The 16,398-nt window shown below is 41.1% G+C and overlaps 1 protein-coding gene and 1 non-coding gene across 2 annotated transcripts in view; both read left to right on the top strand.

The window, feature by feature from the left end:
* ANAPC1 (anaphase promoting complex subunit 1) overlaps positions 1–16,398 on the top strand; it is a 100,044-nt gene that overhangs the window by 13,675 nt on the left and 69,971 nt on the right. Inside the window, exons 11-17 of the mRNA XM_070380061.1 lie at positions 2,661–2,756; positions 5,044–5,134; positions 5,230–5,295; positions 9,299–9,433; positions 10,795–10,932; positions 11,503–11,563; positions 13,508–13,695. Coding sequence (XP_070236162.1) covers positions 2,661–2,756; positions 5,044–5,134; positions 5,230–5,295; positions 9,299–9,433; positions 10,795–10,932; positions 11,503–11,563; positions 13,508–13,695 — 775 coding nt within the window. The remainder of the gene's footprint in view (positions 1–2,660; positions 2,757–5,043; positions 5,135–5,229; positions 5,296–9,298; positions 9,434–10,794; positions 10,933–11,502; positions 11,564–13,507; positions 13,696–16,398) is intronic.
* On the top strand, positions 9,749–9,853 carry LOC138990093 (U6 spliceosomal RNA). The gene has a single exon (XR_011466260.1). It is a non-coding gene; the product is annotated as a U6 spliceosomal RNA (small nuclear RNA).

Here is a 16,398-nt window from a genome sequence, read left to right as displayed (position 1 = left end):
GTTAGTTGAGTATCAGCTGTTCTGTGAAACACCACTCAGACCTCCATTCTACATGACCTTCCTCCTTTTATGTTCTCTTTAATCCTTCATTCAGTCAGTGCCAGTGTGTGTGTTAGTGGCTGTGGTTTATCAGCAAGCAGGTCACTGTCCCTGTCCTCAAAAAGAGACATCTGGGGGGTGGTGGCACTGCACATCTGCAGACAGGACTTTGAAAAGACAGCTAGGTATTTTCTGGGTGGGTAAGTGGAGAAGGCACAGTCGTTAGAGGGGATCAGGAGAAAAGTTAGGAAGTGTGAATGTGTGGTATGTTCCAGGAATTAAAAATACTGTCAATTTGTTTATGTAGGAGAAGGGGAAAGGGCTGCGAAAGAGGAGGTAGAGAGAGAGAGCCGTTGGGGCTGTTCTGTCTCATGAAAGCTGTAAGGAGGTGCTTTATGTGTGAGTCATAAGGACAGGGGGAGGAGCAGTCACTTAACAGTGGGGACTGAGGCAAGGCAGGTGGATTGGAGTTCATAGAGTGTGTAGAGGTTGAGTTCCTGGGGTTCTGGAGGGCCTGTGGATGAACAGGGGTTCTGGTAACCCTCTGGGATCAAAGATAGTAATCAAAGGTACGGGTGGTGTCTAGGCCTTTTCTTTAGGAGAGGATTTAACATTCATTAGATTCCCAGTCTGTGACCTCTGAATAGTTAAAACCAGGCTGTGTAGAATCAAAAAGGGCTAGGGACTGAAGTCCTGGGAACTTAACGTTTGGGGAGGAGGTTGGTGAAAAGAGATAAGGTTGCTGCAGACAGACAGAGCAAGGGAGGTCGGGGGGAGGGGAAGCAGCAGGACAATCATGGAACATGAGAAAGGAGGTTTGAGACGAAGGTGTCAGTGTCGTCAGATGCCGGTGAAGATTGGTGAAGGTGGGCTCAGAGGCAGTACCTGCTGGCAGTGAGTTCCCGGTGACTTTGTCCAGAGCACCTTGCGTGGGGTAGGGTGTAGTGGGATGGGGTGGAAAAAGTCAGTGGGGACTGGAGGGGTGAGCATGGATACACAGACTGTCCACAGAGTCCTTTGAGTGGGAATGAGGGTCCAAAACTAGCTGGAGGTACCTCAGGGTCCAGGGAGGGTTTCATTTTTCCTAAACTATGTTAGAGAAAATTCATCTTCCTCTTTGCCCCTAAATTCCTCAGTGTGTTTCTCTAGAAAGTAAGGACGCTTTTTTTTACCGAACCACACTACCATTTTTACAGTCAGCTAAGCGACTAGTAAGTCCTTCATATAATCTGATGTTTTAGTACATCTGTGTATTTAAAGACTCATTTTATTTTATTTTATTTTTTTTTCTAATTTTATTTTATTTTTAAACTTTACATAATTGTATTAGTTTTGCCAAATATCAAAATGAATCCGCCACAGGTATACATGTGTTCCCCATCCCGAACCCTCCTCCCTCCTCCCTCCCCATACCATCCCTCTGGGCCGTCCCAGTGCACCAGCCCCAAGCATCCAGCATCGTGCATCGAACCTGGACTGGCAACTCGTTTCCTACATGATATTTTACATGTTTCAATGCCATTCTCCCAAATCTTCCCACCCTCTCCCTCTCCCACAGAGTCCATAAGACTCATTTTAAAGTGAGTCCATAAGACTCATTTTAAAGTGAGAAAGTAGGCTGCAAAGATTACACACCCAGAGCAGGAGAGCATTGAAAATAACAGGGAAGAGGAAGTGATTGATGGAACAAGGAACCAGACAGGCGCTCAGGAGCAGAGACTGGCCCTGGGGAGAAAGAAGGTGATGATTATCAAATAGGCCGCCCTGGGGCTCCCGTGAGATGGAGGCCACACCCGTGCTCTTAGGCCAGCAGGTCAGTGACACTTGGAGGAAAGTGAAGATGTGAGTACAGGCTTGAAGTAGGTTCCATTTTTGTTCCTTGTATATAACAAAAATTCCCTGTATTTAAAAATCATTTGTTTGGGGACTTCCCTGGTGATCCAGTGGTTAACTGCATGCTGCCAATGTGGGGTGGGGGTTGGGGTACAGGTTCAATCCCTGATCAGGGAACTGAGATCCTATGTGCTGCATTGTATGGCCCCAAATTTAAAAAAATAAGTAAATGGAAAGAAAATACTGTCACTAAAAGAAAAAAAAAGTCATTTCTCCTTAAATACCTTATTGCTAAGTTGGATATATTGCAGATGCTTATTTTACAGTTCCAGTCCTCTGCACTGCTCTGCAAAGAAACTTTTGCAGAGAATAGAGAAGTCTGGGGTATGGTTTAAAAAAAAGAGAGGTAAAGTGGAACCTAATCTTAGAGAGTAAGGATAGATTGGAGAAGTCATGTTATAAAAAGTCTGACCCCTTAGACCTTGTAAGAGATAGGAATTCAAGTTTGCATTACTTTGGCTGTAGGCAACTAGCATAGTGTAGAATTAAAAAGGTAATGATTACGTTTATTGTAATTTTCCCCCAAAAAGCTATGTAGTGGACTCAGAATCAGAGCTGAGAGGAATCTCAGAGATGATGAAGTTCAGTTCTTAGAAGTGCTTTTGTGTCTTCAAAGTTATTGCTTGGCCCAATTAGTATTTCTTGTATTTTCAAAGACTTTTTATTAATATCTGAGGTAGATTTTTAAGCCAGTGCCACCATTTTCTTTATTAATATATCTATTACAGGAAGAAAAATTCACAGGCCTCCAAAGTCTTTATTACATCTGACCTATGTGGGCAGAAGTTCTTGTGCTATTTAGTAGAGTCCGAGCTCCAGTTACGGTAAGTGTGTTTATGTTTCTCATTTAATCAGTGTAAATACATTTGTGTTTAGGGCTTAGTCGCTCAGTTGTGTCTGACTCTTTATGACTCTGTGGACTGTTGCCCGTCAGGATACTCTGTCCATGGAATTCTCCAGTTAATACTGAAGTCGGTTGCAGTTTCCTTCTCCAGGGAATCTTCCTGACCCAGGAGTTGAACCTGTGCTTCTATCTCTAGGGCTGTTCTTTCTTTTCTTTTTTCTCTCTCTTTTTTTTTTTTTTACATAATAACTTTATTGAAATAATTTATATACCATGAAGTTAACATGTTTTAAGTGTATAATTAAATGACTTTTAGTAAATTTACAATTGTGCAACATCACCACAATCCAGTTTTAAAACTTCCTCTATCACTTTTGAAAGATCTTTTGTGCTTGACTTTCGTCAGTCTGTGTTCCCATTCCCGACCTCAGACCACCAGAATATAGGCTTTCTGCCCCTGCAAATTTGCCTTTGCTGGATATTTTATATAAATAGAATCATACAATAGATAGTTTTTTGTGTCTGCAACCTTCTTTCTCTTGGCATGTTTTTTAGGACCCCCCGTGTTGTAGCATGTATAAACATTTTATTCCTCTTACTGTGTAGTACCACATTTTGTTCATTGGTTGATGGACATTTGGTTTGTTTCTACTCTTGACTGTTGTGAGTTACGGCACTGTGATCACTGGAGCCAGAATCTTTGTGTGGACATATGTGATTCATGTTCATAGATAGGTAGATAGCTAGGAGTGGGTCAAATGATAAATTCATTTTCAGCTTTTTTTTTTTTTTTTGTCCTCTGAGGCATTTTATTTGTATGTATTACATCCCTAGAGAAGGAATCCAAGGATTTTCCCTCCTGTGTGTTTTCGTTACTTCCTCATGGTCCATGATTCCAGTTGAGGTTGTCAGTACAACGAAACCAAACTGATGGGATGGGAGCAGGTTATTCGGCCATTTTCTAGATCTTTGAGTTGCACATCAAATCTGGGGCTGATCATTCCACACTTACTTAGCCTGCCTGTGAGGTTCACAGCAGTTTTCCCAGCCCTGTGATCATCAATGATTTCAAATTCGCCGATATAGCCATGCTTCATCATCACAGTTAGAAACCTGACGATGACTCTGGAGCATGGCCTAATAAGGACCTGGCGTTTGCCTCTCTTTTCGGCATTGTTGATACTCTTGAGAGCTTCAGCCAGGACACTCATGTGCACCGTTCTGGCAGCACGGAAAGATGCTGGAAAGAGGACTCATTGGCAGCTTTTAAATTGCCAAATTTGTTTTCCAACTAAACTGCACCATTTTACATTCCGCCCAGCAATTTTTGAGTGTTCCAATTTTTCATCCTTGACAACATTTGATATTGTTATTTTCTTTGATCGTAGCCATTCTGGTGTGTTTGAAGTGGTTTTAATTTGCATTTCCCTGATGACTTAAGATGTTGAGCATCTTCTCATGCACTTATTAGCCATTTGTTTATCTTCTTAGGTGAAATATGTATTCATATATTTGCCAATGTAGTGACCCTTTAATTTTGAAATTATTACAGGTCATAGGAAGGTGTAATGTAGTACTTGTCCCCAGAGGTAACATCTTACACAACCACAGTGCGTTACCCAAGCAAGGAAACTGACAGCAGTACAGGGCACAGACCTTGTTCAAGCCGTCAGCTTTACATGTGCTCGTGTGCGTGTGCGTGTGGTTCAGTGACGTTTTCTCACGTGTCGCTGTGTGTAGACACCACAGTCGATATTCTGAACTTCTTTATCACCTCGCAGATCTCCCTCATGCTAGCTACCCTTTAGAGTCACATACTCCACACCCTGGACTTCCCAGGTGGCTCACTGGTAAGAAACCCGTTTGCCACAGGCGATGCAGGAGACAGAGGCTCGATCCCTGGGTCGGAAAGATCCCCTGAAGGAGGAAATCATAACTCACTCCAGTGTTCTTGCCTGGAAAATCACGTGGACAGAGGAGCCTGGCGGGCTACAGTCCATGGGGTTGCAAAAGAGTTGGACACGACTGAGTGGCTAAGCATGCCCGTCACACCCACCTCCCACTGTCCCCAGTCCCGGGCAGCCACTAATCTGCTCTGTCTCTGTAATCTTGTCATTTGTCATTGAAGATGTTATATATGGAACCCAACAGTAAGTAACCTTCTGAAATGGGCGCTTAATAGTCAGCCTAATACCCTTGAATTAAGTATAAGTACAGGTTTGTTGCATGTATCAATAGTGTATTTGTTTTTTAATTTGAATGTTTAGATGTGTAAAGTTTCAAGAGAGTAATGATAAAACGCAGCTCATCTTCGGCTCTGTCACCAACATCCAGGCAAAGGATGCAGCGCCAGTGGAGGTAAATGCAGGCATATTTCTTGAGAAGTTGAAACTCTTTATACTTTATAATTTGCACAATTGGAAAAAATTTTTTTGCTTTTTTTTTTTTTCAAGAAGATAGACACTATGCTGGTCCTGGAAAGCAGTGGAAACCTGGTGCTGTATACAGGGGTGGTGCGGGTAAGTAACACATAGCACCCCAGGCTGTCAGTAGGACTACTTCTTTAATTGTTATTTTTTAGTGTTAGTTGGTATTCAAAATTTGTTACCTCATGACTGGAATTTGGCAGATTTCTATAAGAGTTGAAAATGAACCCTTGGGTTTAGGTTGAACCTTATTTGGAGTACTTCCCTGGTGGTGATGAAGAACCAGCCTGCCAATGCAGGATATGCAAGTTTGATCCCCAGGTCGGGAAGATCCCCAGAGAAGGAAATGGCAACCCATTCCAGTATTCTTGCCTGGGAAATCCCATGAACAGAGGATCCTGGTGGGCTTTAGTCCATGGGGTTGCAGAGGAGTTGGACATGACTTAGCGATTAAGCAACAGCAACTTGGAGGTCTAGGTCTCATGGTCATTAGATGGATTGGCATTATGAACACAGTGTAGTTGTGGTAGCATCAATGAATGTAGATAAAATATTTTTTAATAAAAGGAGAAAAGGTTAACTGAAGTTTTATAAAGATTGTAGTTTTAAAATTAATGTATGGTCAGGTTTGTTAACTTTCAGAGCTTTAGTAAAGTTGCATTACGTTAAATGTATATTATATAGTATGTTGGCTGTCTCTTTTTAAACAGTTGTGAAATTTATATACAGAACGATGTAAATTTTACACGTGTAAAGTATGACACTTAAATACACACAATTTGAAGAATAATGAAGTGAACATTCATATGCCCTCTACCCAGGTTAGGAAATAGGATGTTGCCCATAGTTTTAGTCTCCTGGTGTTCTCTCCCCTGTCATCCTCATCCCCCAGAGGTAGACAGTGTCTTTTCTTGCCATAAATCAGTCCCGGCTTTTTTGTTCCTACTTTTTGCAATTATATCACTAAAGAATAAGTTGTTTCTTTGTATATGAATTTTCATACAAATGAAACATACCATATACTCTTCTCTGACTTGACTATTTTGCTCAATATCATATTATTGAATATTTTTAGATATATTTTGTAGACACAAAGCTGTTGTTGACTAACTCTTACACAGTTTTCCATTGCATAAGTACACCAGAACTTTACCAGCCATGAGGATTGTTTTGTTGTGTCCGCTGTTTCTTCTGATAAACAATGCTTAAAAGGGTTTTTAAAAAACATGTATCTCCTAGTCTTTAGAATATATGCATATTCAACTTAGCCCGGGGATGCCATATTGTTTTCCAAAGTGTAGGTTGTATCAAGGTTGCAAGGTTGTACTCCTTGCCTCCAGCAGTGTGTGAATTCTCAAAGCTTCTTTAGTGTTAGTGCTTCAGTCATGTCCGACTCTTTGCGATCCTATGGAGCACAGCTTGCCAGGCCCCTCTGTACATGGGATTCTCCAGACAAGAACACTGGAGTGAGTTGCCATTTCCTTCTCCAGGGATCTTCCCGACCCAGGGATCAAACCTGCGTCTCTTACGTCTCTTGCATTGGCAGGTGGGTTCTTTACCACTAGCTTCCCACCTGGGAAGCCCCAGTCTTCATTACATTATTGCTAATCCAAAGTACTATTTTTTTCCCCCAAATCAGTGCCTCATTAGAGCCAGGTGAGAATGGAGGTCCAGCCTCCCACCTGGCCTTTGTTCACAGGCGGTAGTATTTTTCCTCAGTGTTTGTCTGGGGTAGATTGATTATTGTCTAAAAGTTCTCTAGCTTGTTAAGCTACTCCTTTCCTGATTGGGTCTTTTTTTGGGGGTCTGCTCCCATGATGAAATTGTGGTGTGCTTGAACTTCCACCCTACCTCGAGGCCAGTTTGAGAACTAAATGGTGTTTAGTTCTCAAATGTTTCACTGTGTCTTTGTCAGTCACACAGGGGTCACTGAGAGGCCCGCCCAGGATTTCATGCACATATTTAGAAAGTCCTTTTCTCTATTTCCTTCCTTCCCATCCCTCTCCTCACTCCCTACTGCCTAGTTATTGCAGGGTGGGGCTGGAATGGAGTGCTCCACCCGTAGTCTGTGGAGGAAGGGTGGGAAGAGGTAGGCCAGCTTATTCCTACAGAGTAAGGATGAGAGCCAGGCTCCTCCCCCTTGACCATTGCTGCAGTGTGGGGAGGTGTGAGGGGCATATGCCTGGCGTGAGAGCAGGGTCTGCAGTCTCTGCAGCTGCAGAGCCATTGGCGGGGAGGCCATTCTGCCTGGTTACTGCAGAGCAGAGGCTCAGAGAGGGTAGGCCTGGCCTCCCGGCTTTGTGCCGGGGCAGAGTGCTGCCTCGTCCCCGTAGGTGGGATGGTGGATCCCTGCCCCTCATCTCCATCCACAGGTCTGGATGGGGCCAGCACCAGGGCTGTGGCTAGTTTTGTGTATTTGACTGAAGTGGGGCAGATGTGGCGAATGTGGTTGTTCCCTGCTTGGCCACTCTTCCTGACCAAGTTTTGGCAAAAAGAGCAGGGTATTCGTGGGCTCTCTTTTGTTCTGTGCCTGAGAGCATTTCTGGGTTGCAGGCCCCTCAAGAGTGCAAGGCCTGGTTTTGTCTCTCAGTCGTGTCCGACTCTTTGCAACCCCGTGGACTGTAGCCTACCAGGCTCCTCTGTCCATGGGATTCTCCAGGCAAGAGTACTGGAGTAGGTTGCCGTTTCCTTCTCCAGGAGATCTTCCCAACCCAGGGATCGGGCTCCTCCGTCCATGGGATTCTCTAGGCAAGAGTACTGGAGTGGGTTGCCGTTTCCTTCTCCAGGAAATCTACCCAACCCAGGGATCAAACCCAGGTTTCCCACATTGCAGGCAGACGCTTTACCATCTGAGCCACCAGGGCAGCTCAAGTAGAGAGGGAGAGAAATGAAAACAGAAAGGTAGGGGGTTCATACTTCATTCCTGGTTCTCAGGCCCCCAGCCTGTCAGCGTTCCTCACCTTCTACAGCCCTTAGCTAGTTGTATCACACATTCATGCAGATCCTGTTGTGGTGGTGGTAGTTAGTGGGAGTAATAGCATAGAATGCGCTTATTCCATATTTTTATGATCTGGAGGGGTGGTTGCTGATGTTTTTTTTTTTAAAAACCTCCACATGCTAGTTCTGACTGTCATTTTTATTTTTTATTCCTAAGGATTTTATTGGACAACTTATGTAATTTTATCAGTTTTCAGGTAGTGTATTCAGATAGTATATTTATGTACATATACATAAATATGTATATTGTTAAAATTCAACTTTAGTTCTGAATATCCTTTTAGTCTTATCAAGAGTTTTCAGGGGGTTGGGAGAGAGTTCAAGAGGGGGGAACATTTGTATATTTATGGCTGATTCACAGTGTATGACAGAAACAAACACAACAGTGTAAAGCAGTTAGCCACCAGTTAAAAATAAATTTAAAAAAAAGTTTTCAGACTGTGTGGACGTGAACTTCTGTGTTGTTTTTCTGAGAATCGTACGGGTGGTTAAAAGAAAGAGTGATTAGCGTGATTGCTGACTCACTCTTTGAAGGTCAGTGAGAAGTTTATGTCTGGTTTCCTGAGGAAGAAGTGTCTGAGAGTTTGTGATGGATTGCAAGCTGGAGAGCACAGTTTGGACTAGGTTGGGTTTAATTTCTTGAGTGTCACTTCAGCTTAATATCTTTTGGCCCCAAGACATAAATGACACTTTTTTCTCTCTGGCAGGCGACTTAATAAGACTGATGTTTATAATCTCTGAAAGCTTAATGTGCCTGCTGCCTTTACCTCCAATAAGGAGGAAAAGTGTGTGGTATACTTGCATTTTGTTTAATGTCTAACTGTATTAACATATCCCCTGTTTCCTGCCTTCAAAAAGTTCTTAGTAATGAAAAGAAGGAATCAGACTAAGAGAATTATGTCAAGATGTTTGTATGTAGTTGGATGGTGGAATTTGATACGTGATTAAAATTTTAATTCTCCCTGTTTTCAGTTGTGTGTGGTGAGCATAAACTTTGAAATAGCAAAAGAAATACATGCTTACATGCCTTAATGTTTCATTCAAGAACATGATACATGAAAGCTAATATTTTTTCCCCATATTTTTACATTTCTTTCAGGTGGGGAAGGTTTTTATTCCTGGGCTGCCAGCTCCCTCCCTGACCATGTCCAACACCATGCCTCGGCCCAGCACCCCGCTTGACGGCGTTACTACTGCTAACCCTCTGAGTAAGCTGCTTGGATCCCTGGATGAGGTGAGAAGGGGAGTAGGTGTTGTCAAAAATTGATAGTGTTTTAGAAAAGTTGGGTCAAATACTAGCTTTTTCCATGGTTAACTTTTTTTCTGTTTTAAAAACTGTAAAATTGGAAGTTTAGCTAATGCTTGTAGAATATGAATATTTTCAAACACAAATGATTCGGTAAATGTGCAGTGATTTCTCTTGTGATGTGTGAGGTGCTTTTCGAGGATGCTGCAGTGAGGAGAGGGATGCATTCTTTTTCATCTAGGGATCTCACAATTTACTTGTGTGAATCAGATGTACTGTCTGTTTTAAGAAATCATAATTTAATGCTCGCTTCGGCAGCAATATACTAAAATTAAAATGATATAGAGAAGATTAGCATGGGCCCTGCTCAAGGATAACACACAAATTCGTGAAACATCCCGTATTATTAAAAGATAACTAATGAGAACCTACTTTGTAGCACAGGGAACTCTGAGAGATGTGTCTGACTTGGTTTGGACCTGGAGGACAAATAGAATATTTGCAGGTGGAGGGGGGCATTCGGGTAAAGAGGAATCCCATGGGCGTGGGCGTGGAGGCAGGTCAGTGCAGAACATTGCCAACATGTAATTGTACCTCCGCCTCTTGGCATACAAGTTAAGACTCAACAGGTCTGTGGAATGAATGAATACTTTTAAAAATCCATGTGGTCTGTTGGGTAAGGCAGGGCAAGGGGTGGGATATTCTAGTATTATCTATGTGCTAGATACTGTTCCAAGCATTATATGTGTATTAACTCATTTAGTCCCTTAAAACAGCTTTATTAGGAAAATATTAATCCTTGTTTTACACATGTGTACATGGAGATACAAGGAGGTTACTTATCTGAAAACATACAGCTCATAAGTGGTAGAGCTGGTATTTACACTCCACCTGACATGCTCTTAAAGAATAAAGGATAAAAAGGTTTTTCATTCTGAATGCAGTCAGTAGGACATTGTAGGTTTTAGAGCTTGCAGTTAAGAATGTTAGGATTTGTGTTTTAGATGGGTTTATCTTGGGATTAAAGATAGACCAAGTGGTATTAGATCCCAAGTGGTATTAAACTGTGGGGCCACTTACTTTTGATTCCTTTCTCTCTTGATCTTGGCCCCTCAAGTCCAGGTTATCTCCACAACTCTCCAGTGCCATTGATTAGATGTCCTGTTTTTATTGACTTTTTATAGCTGCTCTTGGTGGGGACCTTGGGAAAGGCTACTTAGTCATACTTATAACAGAATGGTGTAAAATCATTGTGTATAATTGTTAGACCATATGCAAAAAAGACATGTAATTTCTTCATCCTGATTTCTCAAAAATGCTTCACGTGTTGTATTTATGACCCTGTACAGGTTCTGGTGTCCCCAGTTCCAGAACTGAGGGATTCTTCAAAGCTTCATGATTCTCTCTATACTGAGGATTGTACTTTCCAACAGCTTGGGACTTACATTCATTCTATAAGAGACCCTGTCCGTAACAGGGTAACGCTAGTAAGTGTGCACATTTATTTTTAAAAGGTAGGATAGCTTTCCAAGAATTATGGCTGTCATGTAAAGTTTGTCAGAATGCAGAGTTTTGTCTGAAAAGTGCAAACAAATATTCCATGTGGTTTTTTAAAAGCACTTGTAATACATCATATTTTTGCCCTATTTTTCTTTAAAGTAGTTTCATCCCACTTTTTTCTAAAGTTTTTATATTATTAAAAAGTGTATTGAAAACAAAGCTTGTTCATTCAGTTCAATTTTAATATAGACAATTTTTTTGTTGTTAAAAGTGAGACTTTTGGTGATGGTGACTCTTAGTGTCTATATGAAAATTAGCCACTTTGTTTAAAGTAAGAGTTTTTGTTAATGTTTTACAAATAAGCACATTTGTTGTGTCTGAAATTTCAAAGTATTCAGTTCTGTTTGAAAATACTACTTATTTTTCGTTTATTTTATTGCATTTTTCTTTGACAGGCAAACAGTCTTGCTAAGCATCAGCTATTTTTTAGACATCCAGAGATTTAGAATGAACAGATTCTATTCACTTGTCCTTATTTGTTTCCATCTTCTCCCTAGGAACTGAGTAATGGCTCCATGGTGAGGATCACTATTCCTGAAATTGCCACCTCTGAATTAGGTATGGTTGAGGATCAAACCTCACGTTCATGTGTTCTTAGTTTGATTTAAAAGATTTGGAGTAATTGCTGATGTACATTAGTAATTGAGGCTTTAAACGTTTTGCTGTTTTGGAGCCGCGGGATGGGCCTTCTTCCTGCGCCGAGAAGCAGTGACGCGCCGCGGAGCACTGTGTATGGCCCATCCGTGTGTGCGCCAAGGCTGGGGCCCGGGAGTGCGTGCTGGTTCCACTTCTGTGAGCTTTCTCAGGGGGAGGAAGCTGTGCCGTGAGATTACAGCATATGGACACGCCTCTTGCAAGAAAGTCTGAGAAACAAGCCCAAGCAACCAAAACAGATTTTGGCATATTTGATGGTTTTTAATCCAAAAATAATCTCTCAATTGTTAAGAATAATTGAGAAATTAACATAATTGCCTTTGAGGAAAACTTAACATTTTAGCAAAAATATACTCAGAAGTATTTTGATAAAATCAGAGTCTGCTTGAATAATTATTGAAATGCAATTTGGAAAGTACTAGGTGGAGAATATTTCTGAACGTAGAATAAAGGAAACCATGTAATCAAAAAGATTTGCCAACAAATGTAAGTTAAGAAAACAATGCCTGTGTGATATAAGAAAATTCAGGATGTCTGTTAGTTTCAAAATCCAACTTCCAGTGCAGAATGTTGGCAGATTTTGTGATCTCTGAAATTTGCCAAGTGGGCTGGAGTGCCTTTCTCATTTTAGGAAGTACTCTTCATCAGTGTGGTAGATGATACTCTGAGTTGGTATGGAGCTGCCTTGCTTTTCTAAAAGGTATTTAGCCAGTGATCTCAAGAAGTATAAGCCTAACCAAAATATATAAAAACAATTAATGGATTAGTTAAAATAAATAAAAACAAAGTGAAATCTTAACTCTTGCAGGAGCAAATAGAAGTCACATAGTTCATGCACAGAAGGTTTTGTACTTGATAAAACCTTCCTCAGCACCTCAGTCGGTATCTGGTTTACACTGATTTTGGATTCAACCATGACAAACTTGGTTATTTGCTTTTCTGACATTGGTTTCATTTGATTCCAGCCTTGGTTGTGTGTGCACACACATAGCAAATTGATGAGAAAAAGCATATACTGCTAAGGATGGGCCCTGGTAACAGTGAATTTGGGAAGGGAAGGAAAAAATCCTCTAAAGAGATTATGTGGGTATACAAAAACATTGCAGGTCGGGGCCATTTCCTGCTAAAAGCAGACCTAGGCCTCTTCATAGCCATAGCCTTTGCCCCCTGAGGGAGTCGCTGTGTGACAGTGCAGTGCTGTAACTGATTGTCATACTAATGGTATCGAGCCATTAAGAAAGGTGTAGACTACATGGTATTGACTGGTCTGTTTAAGACAGAGAGCATGTAAAACACCATAGAAACAGGGCTGTCAGAAATAATGAACAGTTATAAAGCTTTGGTTAACCAGAATGTTTAATCATTTACAGCATATTTTAAAGCTAGGTGAGTGTTTTTATTTGAGGATGTATGTATTGATTATTCTATATTTACTGAAGTATTGAAACAATATTTTATATAAATTTATTAATGTAGAAATTGTGTGGTTTTGTTAGAATGATCTTTAATTCATTGCCCAAACTAGGACATTTTTGAGAGCAAAAATGGGAAGCTGTTGGGGCCACAGATGTCAGTCATTTCTGTCTTAGGTAACCTGGGCTATGTGGTTATTTTATTTCTGACCCTAAATTGATGACGGAAACACTGCTCTGAGACCTCTCACAAGCCCTGTTAAATTCAGACTCAGATGACTGGCTGGGTCAGGTTTGTGTCCCACCAGCTGTTTAATGGCAGTTCCCTTTTCATAGCGCTTGACCTTTATATAGCAGTGATTTAAAAACCGTAGTAAAAGGGGAAAAGAAATGCATGCCTAGAAAGCATACTAAAACTAATCTTTGCTTTCAATAGTACAAACTTGTTTGCAAGCGATTAAGTTCATTCTGCCGAAAGAAATAGCGGTTCAGATGCTCGTCAAGTGGTACAGTGTCCACAGCGCCCCAGGAGGGCCCAGTGATCACTCAGAGTGGAACTTATTTGTGACGTGTCTCATGAACATGATGGGTTATAACACAGACCGCTTAGCATGGACAAGAAATGTGAGTACATATGATCATTTTTCCTCCTGAGATACACGGTTATCAGTGTAATGTTTGCATAATTGGTAACACAACATTCAGAGTATGTAACACGCCAGTGTACTAATAGGCATACCTTATTCATCAAAATGGAATAATGCTAAGGCTTATCATATCTATGCATTTTAAGTCAAATAGTACTTTAATGATAATGTTTTGTAACTAGAATCATTCTGTTTTTATAACGTAAACCACTTTGACTGTTATTTCTCATTTCATCGTTGTAACATGGGTGTAAATTATGCTTAGATTAGTAGGAGTAGTCTTGATTTTACTGATGAAGAAACTGAGTCAGAAGGAGATCACAGACTAGAGAAATCTCTAAACTGGGCCTACGGTGTATCTTCTGACTCATGGCTTAATGTTCTTTTCTCGAGGCCCAGACTCTGTTTTTCCACATTATTGCTTGGTCTGTGAGGAAGGTTTAATTTTGAAGGGGATTTAAAGTACTTTAGCCTAAATATCTAGTCTGTCAATGATACAAACTAAGCTCCTCATCTCCCTCCCGAGAAACTTTCTTACAGGTCCTTCATAGATTATTTACAAATCAGCAGGGTAGGGACTTCAGTCTTGGTGTTTTCGTTTTGCTTCTGGAGGTCTTTCCCAGGACAGCCTTGCCTGGTTCACTCTGAAGAAATCACTCTAGATCACACTTACCTTTCCCTAGGTAACTCAGCTGTACCTGTCAATACATTTGGGTTTCATACCAGCAAATCCATTAAAAAAAAAAGTCATTGTTTTTCTTCATTATAAAAGTATACGTGCTTACTGAGGAAAATTTGGAAAATGGAGAGATTAAAAAGAAAATAATACTAAGAGATAACCACTGTAAACATTTTCATTGTTGCTTCTCATAAACATCATATCAATGAAAATTTCCCATATTAAAAATTCTTCAACCTCCCTCCCCCGATTATCGTTCTCATAATAGGCTACAATATGGCTTTGTCATAATTGTGAAAAAGTAAAAGTATTAGTTGCTTGCTTGTGTCCAGCTCTTTGTGACCCCGTGGGCTGTAGCCCACCAGGCTTCTCTGTCCATGGGATTCTCCAGGCAAGAATACTGGAGTAGAGGGTTGCCATTCCCTTCTCCAGGGGATCTTCTCAACCCAGGGATAGAACCGAGGTCTCCCATATTACAGGCAGATTCTTTACTATCTGAGCTACCAGGGAAGCCCCAATAGCTAATAATTGAACATTGCTGAATCAGTTTTTTTTCTTATGAGTAATTTGAGTAACATTTTTCTATACACAAATCTTTAGATCTCTAGTCAGTTCTCAAGAATTGAACCTTAAAAGAGGAATTACTGGGTCAAATAATGTTCAAAAAGGACTGTCTGTCCAATCAGCATTCTCACCAGTGTCATTTAAAAGTGCCTGCTTCACCACCCAGATTATTCTTGGTGTGCTGAACCTTTGCCAACTCAGAATTTTTATTATTTCTATATAGGTAAATGGGGATGGGTTTTCCAATTTTTTTTTTTTTAACCTCTGATTCATCCCTGCCTCGCTCACATTGTCTCCAGCACACTGGTTTCCATTGTTCGTCCTGAACAAGGACAAACGTGTCCAAGCATGTTCCTACCTCAGGGTCTTCACACTTGCTCTTCCCTCTGGAGAAAATGCAGGCTTGCCAGATGGCTCAGTGGTAAAGAATCTTGCCAATGCAGGAAATGCAGCTTTGATCTCTGGATCGGAAAAATCCCCTGGAGAAGGAAATGGCAACCCACTCTAGTATTCTTGTCTGGGAAATCCCATGGACAGAGGAGCCTGGTGGGCTGCAGCCCATGGGGTCTCAGAGTCAGACCCGACTGAGCACACATGCACGCTGGAGAAAATGCCTTCATCAGGCAAGACGAGCTGAGGCCTTGGCCAGGTGTCACCTCAGCGCAGCCTGCTGTGTCTCTTCTGTGTAGAGTTGTACTTATCCCTTGTCTCCCACTTATTATCCTCGTTACCTGTTTTATTTTTCTCTTGGCACTCATTAAATATGCTATGCTGTATATTTTACTTATTTTGTGTGTCTCTGCTTCCATTAGGAAGGTAAATAGCAGTGCCGGGCAAGGATGGATGCCTAGTGAACATGTGCTGAATGAAAGCCCTTGTCCAACTAAATGAAGTATTGTTTTTAAGAGTTTATATATGTTATATCATATGAAAGAACTGCCTTCTGCAGTTTCCTTGGGAAAAGTTTTACTGGGAAAATAGACAGTTTTCTTATTCCAAACAATTGCGTGAATGCTACTTCAGTCCAGATTTTTCCATTCTTTATTAAATATGAAAAAGTTGAGCCTTACAGAAACTGAAGGTTTCTACATATGAATAAGTCTGCTTCAGCTTCTTGTAGTTTCTGCGTGTTGCTGTCCTGCAGGACTTGATGAATCCACATCACTGTGCCTCATTCTCTCGCAGAGGGCCAGTAGCCCCTCATGTTTCCTGTTGTAGAGAGGACCGAGTACACAGCTGCTTATTTCTTTTGTAAAGAAGAATCTGACTCTGACTAATTTGTTGCGTGGTAGCCCTAAGAGAAGGAACAAGGAAATGAGCCCTGAGACTGAGTTGCTTTGATATTTATTTGGATGACTGCATAGTTAAACCTTGTCTTGGTTGTCCTTACAGTGAAAGCTCAGGATGAAGTGGTCCTCAGTGGCAAATAGTTTTTAT

Source organism: Bos mutus, chromosome 11 (genome assembly GCF_027580195.1).
Source record: "Bos mutus isolate GX-2022 chromosome 11, NWIPB_WYAK_1.1, whole genome shotgun sequence".
NCBI lineage: Eukaryota > Metazoa > Chordata > Mammalia > Artiodactyla > Bovidae > Bos > Bos mutus.
Note: the sequence above shows the minus strand (reverse complement) of the source record. Positions and strands in the feature narration are given on the sequence as shown.